The sequence below is a fragment of the Protomyctophum bolini genome (genome assembly GCF_963924005.1).
Source record: "Protomyctophum bolini genome assembly, chromosome: 2".
Taxonomy (NCBI): domain Eukaryota; kingdom Metazoa; phylum Chordata; class Actinopteri; order Myctophiformes; family Myctophidae; genus Protomyctophum; species Protomyctophum bolini.
This window is the reverse complement of record NC_137863.1, coordinates 6604191-6618201: the sequence shown is the minus strand read 5'-3', so window position 1 is coordinate 6618201 and position 14011 is coordinate 6604191. Positions and strand designations below refer to the sequence as shown.

The window sequence follows — 14011 nt, the reverse complement described above, 5'->3', positions numbered from 1 at the left end:
TAAAGGACAAATACTTCAAAGTACAGAATTTAAGTAAATATAGGCTACTTTACTTTCCACCTAGATTCAGTTATATCGAGACCTCTGTTGTGTTTACTTTAGGAAGCAATACAATGTAGGCCTACAGGGGGAAATAAGCAGGACTATATTTACTTCCCCAAATACTTTCCCAAGGTCAGGTATTCCCCAGATCATATTCAAACAACCTCCCGAATCCACCTTATCAGATGGAGGCAGACCATGATATTTATTATGTGTCAAGACAGGAATTTGTGGTCATGTAAAAGTCAAAGCCAAATGTGAACAGCTTATGCATTAAGAATGGTTTTCACAAAGTTAAAACAGGCTTTTACACTACAGTGTCAATGAATTTGCAGCATTAACTATGCATTTGTGAAATAGGCCTGCCATGATATCATATAGCCAACATACCATTTGACCACCATGTGGAACACCACATGACATGACCAAACTGTCACACCAAAACCTTCATACATTCACACTCACACCTGTTGTAACAAAGAATCAGAGTTAAATTATACTGGCCTATATAGGCTACTATACTAATTATACTATTCTAAATAATATATTTTAATTATATTGTTTATTTAGATGGAAATTATTTTTTTAGTAGGCTATAACCACATTTACATTTTCTTATTAGTTTATTATCTTTATATCACAGAAATGACTGAATTATGTTAAGCCCTAATAGGTCTAATACATATAGGTCTAATTCATAATATTAATTCATAATATTGTAATGACGAGTTGATCTCCAAAGGAAATGTCTTTCCCTCATCTGCAAAAAGTTCTGTCCAGCCCATAGACAGCCAAATAGGTCAAAAGTAGCAGTATAGTCAGTGACTAGGACTGTTTATTTCTTGTCGTGTGGTGCCCTCTAGTGGGCAAACCGGTCCCCGAGATTTCTTGAGAATCGAAAGTAAAATTAATTCAATTCAAACTCCAGAGTCTGTCATATCCACTGTCCAGTCTACTCGACAGAGAGAAGTATCGCCACTTACGCCTAGGCTACTCATTACTAACTAACTGCACTTGATAGTTTAGTTTTACACGCGCAGCTTGGGCTAAACGGTAACCCAACGAACAAGCACAGAAAGTATCTTTAGACCACAACACATGTCTGAAATCAGTGGCATCGATGAGGGTTTTTACTCCCGACAGCTGTAAGTAGCCTGCAATTCATTATTCAGTGAGCACGTGCCGTGAATTATTAGTAATATTTGTTTTTATAATGTAAAGCCTGGTGACGCAAGGTTAGTTTTTAATTGACCTTGCCGAAGAAGGCCTGCAGTAGGCCTAGCCTACCTGTTCACCTGCTCGGGGCAGCAGGTTATTATGGACCAGCTGCATGCCATTGAAGGCATTAGAGCTATGGAACAGAGCTAGGCCTACTGTTCACCTCATTTACTCTTACTCCTCTATAGTTTACCTTGTATTTGGGGAATCCCAAATAAAGGTAAACAATTAAGGGCCCCGGCCAAAGGGCCGCCGCTATAGCTACTCATTTGTATACGCGACGGTAAAGCGGTGCCGGTGGGGATAATTTGGTTAATTAAGTAGGCGGCGGCGGGCGGCCTACTTATTAATGTTCATATAAGTGCTACCATGGCACTAAACATGTAAATCAATGTTTTTACCCCAGACAACTGTAATATCTGTGTATGTGCCTGTGTGCCTGTGTGTGTACTGTGTGAAGACTGCAAACTGAAAAGTGTACTTGGGCAATCAACTCAGCCCACTGGCAGAGCCTGATTTGTTGAGCCTCAATTGGCTGAGGCAGAGGCTGGAAATTGCACAGGTGAAAGGAGTTGGCCTCATTAGGCCCACTGGCACAGCCTGGCCCAGGTGAAAGGAGTTGGCCTCATTAGGCCCACTGGCACAGCCTGGCCCAGGTGAAAGGAGTTGGCCTCATTAGGACCACTGGCAGAACCTGAGTCTGCCAGTTTTAATATTTCCAAAATTATTATGTCAAAACCATCGTCAAAACTGTTCCTGTGTGGGGGGAGGAAGGGGAGAATGTTTAGGCCTTTCACAAAAATGCAAAATGATGTTATACTATATATCTTATTGACATTTATAAAAATGCAAAATGATGTTATACTATATATCTTATTGACATTTACAAAATAGCAGATCTATAAGCTCACAGCCTCACAGTGCATCATATTGTGACTGTGAGCTTGTAGAGCTGCTATGTCATACAATAAAGTACATGTGGCATAAATCCTTAAGAAAATGTGTCCGTTTGTTTTATTTAACCATGTGTGTCCAGGTATGTGTTGGGTCATGAAGCCATGTGTCGGATGGGGGCCGCTGATGTCCTCATTGCAGGGATGAGGGGTCTGGGTGTGGAGATAGCCAAGAACGTCACCCTGTCTGGAGTCAAGTCTGTCACCATCCAGGATGAAGGTCTGACCACCTGGCTGGACCTGTCTTCTCAAGTATGTCATCAACAACACAGTCTGAAATGACAGTGTTTGTTATTTCCACAATGTTTGGATGGCAGGTTTCAGATGTTATCATCATATATCTTGTGATTTCCACTTCCACAGTTTTTCCTGAATGAGTCACATTTGGGTCAGAACCGGGCTGTGAGCTCCCTGGATCAGCTGTCTGCCTTAAACCCTTACGTTCACGTCTCTGCCAATTCTTGTCCGCTCACTGAAGACCTGCTGCTTGGGTTTCAGGTACAGTATTTAGAGAAAGCTCACTGAAATAAATGACTTATTCTGACTCTGAGTACACTCACGGCAAAGCGAAGTAGCCATCACATTAATTTCATTGGCATGAAACCCTATGGCGTATTTCTTTCCCTGTACAGGTTAACCCATTCTGAACGGGAACCCATTTTGGTGTTGGCATCATGTTATGCTTTAGCTATTGAAAAATAGCAGAGCTACAAGCTCATAGCGCGCCACCGAGTGGCGTGCTACGAGCTTGTAGGTCTGCTATTTTTGAAAAATCGAAGAACGACTGACATTTTTAGAATCTGATCTCAGGTCAGAATGGGTTAATCAGACACAGTGTGTGTCCAGTGGAAACCTCGTATGAATCTGATCTCAGGTCAGAATGGGTTAAATACCACAGCTGTTTTAAATGGCTGAATTACATTTTTCAGGTGGTAGTTCTCACCGACTCTTCACTGGATGATCAGATGCGGTTTGGTTCATTTTGTCATTCGAATGGAATCAAGTTCATTGTGGCAGACACCAAAGGACTGTGTGGGTAAGGAAGAAGAGCATGTCATCAAATTAATCTAATCAAGGTTCAAGTTCAAGGTTCAAGATTACTTTATGTGACATTTCATGTACTAAATAAATTAAGACACAAACCTTATATGGTCTTTCTGTAGTCAGTTATTCTGTGACTTTGGAGAGCATTTCGAGGTCTTGGACTCTGATGGAGAAATGCCAGTATCAGCCATGATAGGTCACATCACTAAGGTAATAAAAATCACGTACATAGGGGGTGAGGTCGCTTGAGCAACATGAAAAATGACACTAAGTGTTTTTTTCTCTACACCTTCTTCATTCTCCATTCTAGGCAGTCCCTGGAGTGGTGTTTTGTGATCAGAAGCATGGTTTTCACGATGGCTTCAGAGTCTCCTTCTCTGAAGTCCATGGTATGACAGAGCTCAACAATGCCGGTCCTTTGGAGATCCAAGTCATTGGTAGGTAGTGGTACTAAAGATCATATTTTTGCCTTCATCAATGGTTATTAGATCGAAATCATAGGCTTGTGGATTGTTTGAACAATAAAAACATGAGGAGGATGACAAGAAAGAGAAGATCTGATGCACAGGACAGTCCATCATTGGTCATTATTTAGTTTGAGATTCATAGATCGGCTATTTTCTGGCAAAGAGACTTGGTGTGAAGCCTGTTTTAGAGCTATGGGGCACCCGGAGTATAGGGTTTAAGTGGTTAAGTCATTTCTTCAAATTTAGTTGATCACATGAAATAAAAAAAGAGATCACGATGATCTACGATTTTAAATTCTGGAATTGTATTGTTTGATTTTCATTGTGTTTGTAACCTTGCTTTGATAAGTGCTTTATGAATAGTTATTATTATACAGTAGATGTCTCAAAAAGGAAGCCTACTGTATCTGTACTCACTCTGTACTGTATGTTTCTTTATTAACTGGTTCAATCAAATAATACGTTATAATGAGGTGAATCTCTTATACCATATTTAAATGTCCTGTTTTATCACCAGATGCTTACTCCTTCAGCATTGGAGACACTTCAGGTTTCTCTGCCTATGAACACGGTGGTTTAGTAACTGAAGTTAAACAGCCTGAAGTACTCACATTTGTAAGTACAAGTGTCTTTATCTTTATTGTACTGTAAACGCCTGTTCTCTTGAGATTTAACATCCATTGTCAAGAGATGTAACTACAGGCCCGGACGGTTAGCTCAACCATCTAGGCTGCTGAGCCAGCCTGACGGCGTTCCGTGGGTTTGACCCCCAGTCTCTCTCCCCATTTCTTGTCAGTCTACTTTCATCCTAACAATAAAGGCAGAAAAAGCCAAAATAATATCTTTAAAAACAAGAAATGATCACATTGTGATATAATGTCAGGTGAAAGAATTGCTGTCCCTGTCCCCCCCATATTAGTATGATTATTGTTTTGCGCTGTCTCCTTTGTGTTCTCCCCCCCATATTAGTCTGATTTGAGGAAAATGTCCCGGTTGTGTTCTCGTCTCCATTGTGTCCCCCCCCCCCATATTAGTAGGATTGTTCTTTTAGTAACGTACATGTTTGTGTGTCACAACCACGCGCCTCGCAGATCTATGTAAGGGTCCATTTGGTTACCGACTCTCCAAAACCACTAGTATAGATGGATGGATAGATAGAATAAAACAATGTTTCTAATTAATGAACGTGCTACGGCAAAATACCACCCACCCCTTTTTCCCCTCACTGTATATGTTTCTTTTCCCTTTCTTACCTCCTTTATGATGAATTCCTGTTCTGTTCTTGTTGGCTATATAGAAGTGTCTATTTGTACGTCTCTAAATGTTTTGATGATTTGAACAAGGTGGACCCTCTTGTAAACAAGTTGTTTTGCTTTATTGGGTCGTCCACTCACAGTTAACAGTCTTTGTCATTTTGCAAACTGTTAATAAATATTTAAATCAATCAGTCAATCAATGTCACTTACAAGTTCCAATGCTTCTCATACAAGGAAATCAAGAAATCACTTTGACGTTTCCATTCGCGTTAATGCCGGACTAACTCTACTCCATTCTATTATGTTAAAACGGGTCGCTTGTGTAATGTCATTCATACGAGGGCCTCGCATTAAAATACGAAGTAACAATAACAACTCTAGTATGTTAAAAATGCATCGCTTGTGTTCTTAACAGCAGTGCCTGCCTGCTTGTCTGGCTGACAGCCTGTCACGCCAGACGGCCGCGAGCCTGCCTCTAAGCGCAAAGGTCGCGCCTCCTTGTTCTTTTGCGATCTGGTCTAAAATCAAGAGGTAGCATTGCCGTTGCTTGCTGTCCCATTGGCTAGAAGCAGGCAATCTCGTCACCACGTCAGTAACACTATCTGATGACGATGTGGTCTACATTTCAAGGGCTCTCATCAGTCAGGTTTCACTTGACAAAAAGATATGTAACTTCAACTTTCAATGCATTACAGAAACCCCTCGAACAGGCCTTATCAGACCCCCAGCTGATTGTGATGACTGACTATGGGAAGATAACCAGGCACCAAAACTTGCACTTGGCCTTTCAGGCTCTCCATGGCTTTGTGAAGGAACTAGAGCGACTGCCTAAACCTTGGTCAGAGGTCAGTAGATGAGATGAGAGATGTCATGCCTGCATGGATAAATAAATAATGAAACAAAATGTACCTTTATCCAAGGTGCTTTAAAATGAGCATTACATTCACCCATTCACACACTGATGGTGGAGTAAACCATGTAACGCACGACCTGCTCACCAGGAGCAATTTGGGGTTCACTGTCTTGCTTATTAGCCAGGCTATGCCAATACACCATCTTTCTATTTGCTTTGTCATCTGTCAACAGTCCGATGCTGATCTACTGGTGTCCATGGTGACACAGTTGGAAGATGAGGATGTGGTGAGATGCTTCTCCTACACATCCCAGGGGGACCTGGCTCCTGTCAATGCCTTCATTGGAGGACTGGCCGCGCAGGAAGTTATGAAGGTAAGCTGGAAGTGGTTCTAAACCTTTTCAATTTCAGGAAGCCCCAGTTTAATGTGCATTAGGGCCTCAAACCCTATAACTCTGAGAGCATACAAATGGTTATAATACAATTGAGGATACAATAACACACTCAAAGTTACAACAACAATGATTTTATAGTATGGTAGGGGTTGGATATGACACAGATGTGTTTTTTTCTGCTCACCACAATACCACCAATGCTTTACCTATGATCCTAGATTACTGAAGCAGCACTACACTGTCTCTAGTATGTTTTACCTTGCTTACTCCAAGTCACTCTGGATAAAGAGTGTCTGCTAAATGCCTACATTGTAAATTGTGCTGGAGACACAAGTGCAATATTTGTCTTTGAGATATTGTACCGGTATGTAAGTATCCAAAAATACTATTCTCAACTGAAGTAAAGATAAGTTACATAAAGGGGGGGAAATGTACTTAGTTCACACCAAAATGACTTTTTCTATAAATGACTCACCCCACGGAGCCTTGAATTAAAAGTTTCTGTTGCATTCCTAAGCCAATGATGACGGCGGAGTCTCCAGTAGAAGACTCAAAGAGTCTCCATTCACAACTCATGAATTGAATTAAAATATTTTTCATTAATATGAAAGAACAGTACATTTAGTTTGACTATGAATGGATTTGCTTTGTAGGTACTCTTGAGATAGCATGCTACATGATGTGCCCTACCAAATAGGGGCCTTACAAAGAGTTCCATATAGTACATGGAAGGGGATACTAAACAACAGGTGGTGGAGGGTGAGCAGCCACTTACTGAAAAAGCAACAGAGACAGCAGTAAGAGTAGTTTAGTAAGCAGCAGCAGCAAACAGCAAGCAGTAATGACTTGAGCAATGCAAACTTTATATTAAACTCTATTATTGAAGTGAGTATGTGATTGGATAAGAAATAAGAATAGAAGCATGGAGCTGACACCGACCAATGATCAGCTACCAGCAACTGCCTGAACTGAACTTGCTCTGCGCATGTACCATCTGTGACAGTCATTTCTTCAGAATATAATGTAAATAATATTTGGTGTATATTGTCTCCATATTGTGTCTCTGTAGGCCTGCAGTGGGAAGTTCACACCTCTTCAGCAGTGGCTGTATTTTGATGCACTGGAATGCCTCCCTGAAGACCAGGAAGGAATGAAAGAACAACTGACACGGAGCAGCTGTTCTTTAGTAAGACTTTGTTGCTGCGTTTGATCTTTTTAGTTTTACTTTGTTTGCCAACATGTTACACAGCAGTTACAACTTACAGGTCCCTCTTTTCGCTCCGTTCTCAGGACCTCATTTGAACCCTGCACAGTCATTTGTACTAACCCTGAGTTCTCGGAACCCTGTAGTTGAACTCAGAAGGTGTACTTTCCGAATTGTTCTAAAATATTGAAAATAAAAGATCTACAAGCTCACAATGTGACATGGTTCAGTGTGAGCTTGTAGATTCATGGCAATTTTCACTTTTTTATGAGTTTGTTTTATGACATAAGAGCATCCCCGATTTTGTTATAATGGAAACATTAAAAAAGAAAAAGGGAAATCATAGAACTTAAAGGACCACATTTTCAACCTATCTTCATATAATTGGTCCTCACTAATGCTCATGATAAAATGCCATTTACTTTTACTCTGCCTGTGTCTCAGAGGAGGGCTGTGTGGGCACTGCCTACCTCGAAAATGATTTAAATCGTCCTTTTATGGGTTCTGGAAGATTTCAGGATATGGAAGATACTGGGATGCCCTTCCCTTCGTAGTGAAAAACAGCCATATCATGTGTTCAGTTTTCTGATGTGATTCATCCATTGTCCTCCATGGTCTCTGTTGCAGAAGGACACACGCTATGATGGACAGATCTCTGTTTTCGGGTCAGGCTTCCAGGAGAGACTTCTGCGGCAGAAATATTTCCTGGTGAGTGTATTTCTAGTCTTTGCCCAGAAGGGGGCACACTCTGCATGGTAAAAAAAAGGCTCCCTCTGTTTTCCTCTGATCAGTACTTGGTGTTTATATTCAGTCAGTTAGTGTTGATAAAAGCTCATACAGGAAACAATTGGAATTCCTAGTGTAACTGGAAAATCACCAGAAATGGTGATTAATGTAAACCTTTATGATAGAAATGTTATCTATAGACCTAATGGATGAAATTCAGCTTGGTTGCTAAAAGTGGCATGTTGAGCAATTTGAGTAATTAGCATAATATGTGATCATTAACATCCTATCGGCCTATAAGGCAAAAATTCAAAATGTAGCGCGCTAACCAATAGCGCGCTAATCAATTGCGCCACAGAGACAGTTAGTACCTGAACTTAAAAAAAAAAAAAAAGTCTGGTTTGTACTGTCCAATCAAAAAAGGTTTAGGTTTGTATAGGGAATTTTAGAAAACACACCACGCACAATACTGAGACTTGTGGGACTCAAACCAACAACCTTTGACATGCCTATGCAACGTCCCTGGGTGGGCTTGAACCACCATCCTCTCGAGCGCGCTAACCAATTGCGCCACAGAGACTGTTAGTAGCTGCATTTTTATTTTTAAATAATAATTTAAATAACAATTTAACTAATAATTTGGGACTCAAACAAAAAACCTTTGACATGCCTAGAAGTCCAATACTATCCTTTGCAACACAGAGCTCCAAGCTTTAATGCCATTTAAATGCAACGTCCCTGGGTGGGCTTGAACCACCATCCTCTCGGTTAACAGCCGAGCGCGCTAACCAATTGCGCCACAGAGACTGTTTGTAGCTCCATTTTTATTTTGAAATAATAATTTAAATAATATTTTAAATAATATTTAACTAATTTGGGACTCAAACCAAAAACCTTTGACATGCCTAGAAGTCCAATACTATCCTTTGCAACACAGAGCTCCAAGCTTTAATGCCATGTCCCTGGGTGGGCTTGAACCACCATCCTCTCGGTTAACAGCCGAGCGCGCTAACCAATTGCGCCACAGAGACCGTTAGTCACTGCATTTGTATTTTTAAATAATAATTTAAATAACAATTTAACTAATAATTTGGGACTCAAACCAAAAACCTTTGACATGCCTAGAAGTCCAATACTATCCTTTGCAACACAGAGCTCCAAGCTTTAATGCCATTTAAATGCAACGTCCCTGGGTGGGCTTGAACCACCATCCTCTCGGTTAACAGCCGAGCGCGCTAACCAATTGCGCCACAGAGACTGTTTGTAGCTCCATTTTTATTTTTAAATAATAATTTAAATAATATTTTAAATAATATTTAACTAATAATTTGGGACTCAAACCAAAAACCTTTGACATGCCTAGAAGTCCAATACTATCCTTTGCAACACAGAGCTCCAAGCTTTAATGCCATTTAAATGCAACGTCCCTGGGTGGGCTTGAACCACCATCCTCTCGGTTAACAGCCGAGCGCGCTAACCAATTGCGCCACAGAGACTGTTAGTCCCTGCATTTGTATTTTTAAATAATAATTTAAATAATAATTTAACTAATAATTTGGGACTCAAACCAAAAACCTTTGACATGCCTAGAAGTCCAATACTATCCTTTGCAACACAGAGCTCCAAGCTTTAATGCCATTTAAATGCAACGTCCCTGGGTGGGCTTGAACCACCATCCTCTCGGTTAACAGCCGAGCGCGCTAACCAATTGCGCCACAGAGACTGTTAGTCGCTGCATTTGTATTTTTAAATAATAATTTAAATAACAATTTAACTAATAATTTGGGACTCAAACAAAAAACCTTTGACATGCCTAGAAGTCCAATACTATCCTTTGCAACACAGAGCTCCAAGCTTTAATGCCATTTAAATGCACAATATTTAAATGCAACGTCCCTGGGTGGGCTTGAACCACCATCCTCTCGGTTAACAGCCGAGCGCGCTAACCAATTGCGCCACAGAGACTGTTAGTAGCTGCATTTGTATTTTTAAATAATAATTTAAATAACAATTTAAATAATATTTAAATAATAATTTGGGACTCAAACAAAAAACCTTTGACATGCCTAGAAGTCCAATACTATCCTTTGCAACACAGAGCTCCAAGCTTTAATGCCATTTAAATGCAACGTTTCTGGGTGGGCTTGAACCACCATCCTCTCGGTTAACAGCCGAGCGCGCTAACCAATTGCGCCACAGAGACTGTTTGTAGCTCCATTTTTATTTTGAAATAATAATTTAAATAATATTTTAAATAATATTTAACTAATAATTTGGGACTCAAACCAAAAACCTTTGACATGCCTAGAAGTCCAATACTATCCTTTGCAACACAGAGCTCCAAGCTTTAATGCCATTTAAATGCAACGTCCCTGGGTGGGCTTGAACCACCATCCTCTCGCTTAACAGCCGAGAGCGCTAACCAATTGCGCCACAGAGACTGTTAGTCGCTGCATTTGTATTTTTAAATAATAATTTAAATAACAATTTAACTAATAATTTGGGACTCAAACAAAAAACCTTTGACATGCCTAGAAGTCCAATACTATCCTTTGCAACACAGAGCTCCAAGCTTTAATGCCATTTAAATGCAACGTCCCTGGGTGGGCTTGAACCACCATCCTCTCGGTTAACAGCCGAGCGCGCTAACCAATTGCGCCACAGAGACTGTTAGTCGCTGCATTTGTATTTTTAAATAATAATTTAAATAACAATTTAACTAATAATTTGGGACTCAAACAAAAAACCTTTGACATGCCTAGAAGTCCAATACTATCCTTTGCAACACAGAGCTCCAAGCTTTAATGCCATTTAAATGCACAATATTTAAATGCAACGTCCCTGGGTGGGCTTGAACCACCATCCTCTCGGTTAACAGCCGAGCGCGCTAACCAATTGCGCCACAGAGACTGTTAGTAGCTGCATTTGTATTTTTAAATAATAATTTAAATAACAATTTAAATAATATTTAAATAATAATTTGGGACTCAAACAAAAAACCTTTGACATGCCTAGAAGTCCAATACTTTCCTTTGCAACACAGAGCTCCAAGCTTTAATGCCATTTAAATGCAACGTCCCTGGGTGGGCTTGAACCACCATCCTCTCGGTTAACAGCCGAGCGCGCTAACCAATTGGGCCAAAGAGACTGTTTGTAGCTCCATTTTTATTTTGAAATAATAATTTAAATAATATTTTAAATAATATTTAATAATTTGGGACTCAAACCAAAAACCTTTGACATGCCTAGAAGTCCAATACTATCCTTTGCAACACAGAGCTCCAAGCTTTAATGCCATTTAAATGCAACGTCCCTGGGTGGGCTTGAACCACCATCCTCTCGGTTAACAGCCGAGCGCGCTAACCAATTGCGACACAGAGACTGTTAGTCGCTGCATTTGTATTTTTAAATAATAATTTAAATAATAATTTAACTAATAATTTGGGACTCAAACCAAAAACCTTTGACATGCCTAGAAGTCCAATACTATCCTTTGCAACTCAGAGCTCCAAGCTTTAATGCCATTTAAATGCAACGTCCCTGGGTGGGCTTGAACCACCATCCTCTCGGTTAACAGCCGAGCGCGCTAACCAATTGCGCCACAGAGACTGTTAGTCGCTGCATTTGTATTTTTAAATAATAATTTAAATAACAATTTAACTAATAATTTGGGACTCAAACAAAAAACCTTTGACATGCCTAGAAGTCCAATACTATCCTTTGCAACACAGAGCTCCAAGCTTTAATGCCATTTAAATGCACAATATTTAAATGCAACGTCCCTGGGTGGGCTTGAACCACCATCCTCTCGGTTAACAGCCGAGTGCGCTAACCAATTGCGCCTCTCTGCATTTGTATTTTTAAATAATAATTTAAATAACAATTTAAATAATAATTTGGGACTCAAACAAAAAACCTTTGACATGCCTAGAAGTCCAATACTATCCTTTGCAACACAGAGCTCCAAGCTTTAATGCCATTTAAATGCAACGTCCCTGGGTGGGCTTGAACCACCATCCTCTCGGTTAACAGCCGAGCGCGCTAACCAATTGCGCCACAGAGACTGTTTGTAGCTCCATTTTTATTTTGAAATAATAATTTAAATAATATTTTAAATAATATTTAACTAATAATTTGGGACTCAAACCAAAAACCTTTGACATGCCTAGAAGTCCAATACTATCCTTTGCAACACAGAGCTCCAAGCTTTAATGCCATTTAAATGCAACGTCCCTGGGTGGGCTTGAACCACCATCCTCTCGGTTAACAGCCGAGCGCGCTAACCAATTGCGCCACAGAGACTGTTAGTCGCTGCATTTGTATTTTTAAATAATAATTTAAATAATAATTTAACTAATAATTTGGGACTCAAACCAAAAACCTTTGACATGCCTAGAAGTCCAATACTATCCTTTGCAACACAGAGCTCCAAGCTTTAATGCCATTTAAATGCAACGTCCCTGGGTGGGCTTGAACCACCATCCTCTCGGTTAACAGCCGAGCGCGCTAACCAATTGCGCCACAGAGACTGTTAGTCGCTGCATTTGTATTTTTAAATAATAATTTAAATAACAATTTAACTAATAATTTGGGACTCAAACAAAAAACCTTTGACATGCCTAGAAGTCCAATACTATCCTTTGCAACACAGAGCTCCAAGCTTTAATGCCATTTAAATGCACAATATTTAAATGCAACGTCCCTGGGTGGGCTTGAACAACCATCCTCTCGGTTAACAGCCGAGCGCGGTAACCAATTGCGCCACAGAGACTGTTAGTAGCTGCATTTGTATTTTTAAATAATAATTTAAATAACAATTTAAATAATATTTAAATAATAATTTGGGACTCAAACAAAAAACCTTTGACATGCCTAGAAGTCCAATACTATCCTTTGCAACACAGAGCTCCAAGCTTTAATGCCATTTAAATGCACAATATTTAAATGCAACGTCCCTGGGTGGGCTTGAACCACCATCCTCTCGGTTAACAGCCGAGCGCGCTAACCAATTGCGCCACAGAGACCGTTAGTCACTGCATTTGTATTTTTAAATAAAATTTAAATAACAATTTAACTAATAATTTGGGACTCAAACCAAAAACCTTTGACATGCCTAGAAGTCCAATACTATCCTTTGCAACACAGAGCTCCAAGCTTTAATGCCATTTAAATGCAACGTCCCTGGGTGGGCTTGAACCACCATCCTCTCGTTTAACAGCCGAGCGCGCTAACCAATTGCGCCACAGAGACTGTTTGTAGCTCCATTTTTATTTTGAAATAATAATTTAAATAATATTTTAAATAATATTTAACTAATAATTTGGGACTCAAACCAAAAACCTTTGACATGCCTAGAAGTCCAATACTATCCTTTGCAACACAGAGCTCCAAGCTTTAATGCCATTTAAATGCACAATATTTAAATGCAACGTCCCTGGGTGGGCTTGAACCACCATCCTCTCGGTTAACAGCCGAGCGTGCTAACCAATTGCGCCACAGAGACTGTTAGTAGCTGCATTTGTATTTTTAAATAATCATTTAAATAACAATTTAAATAATATTTAAATAATAATTTGGGACTCAAACAAAAAACCTTTGACATGCCTAGAAGTCCAATACTATCCTTTGCAACACAGAGCTCCAAGCTTTAATGCCATTTAAATGCAACGTCCCTGGGTGGGCTTGAACCACCATCCTCTCGGTTAACAGCCGAGCGCGCTAACCAATTGCGCCACAGAGACTGTTTGTAGCTCCATTTTTATTTTGAAATAATAATTTAAATAATATTTTAAATAATATTTAACTAATAATTTGGGACTCAAACCAAAAACCTTTGACATGCCTAGAAGTCCA

General features: G+C 39.8%; 1 protein-coding gene across 1 annotated transcript in view; it reads left to right on the top strand.

Annotated features, from left to right (window-relative positions):
• Nucleotides 1–981: 981 nt before the first annotated feature.
• uba7 (ubiquitin-like modifier activating enzyme 7) overlaps nt 982–14011 on the top strand; it is a 148637-nt gene continuing 135607 nt past the window's right edge. Inside the window, exons 1-11 of the mRNA XM_080785611.1 lie at nt 982–1187; nt 2297–2465; nt 2577–2711; nt 3143–3249; nt 3377–3467; nt 3568–3694; nt 4242–4339; nt 5676–5825; nt 6067–6207; nt 7298–7414; nt 8060–8140. Coding sequence (XP_080641737.1) covers nt 1141–1187; nt 2297–2465; nt 2577–2711; nt 3143–3249; nt 3377–3467; nt 3568–3694; nt 4242–4339; nt 5676–5825; nt 6067–6207; nt 7298–7414; nt 8060–8140 — 1263 coding nt within the window. The 5' untranslated portion in view covers nt 982–1140. The remainder of the gene's footprint in view (nt 1188–2296; nt 2466–2576; nt 2712–3142; nt 3250–3376; nt 3468–3567; nt 3695–4241; nt 4340–5675; nt 5826–6066; nt 6208–7297; nt 7415–8059; nt 8141–14011) is intronic.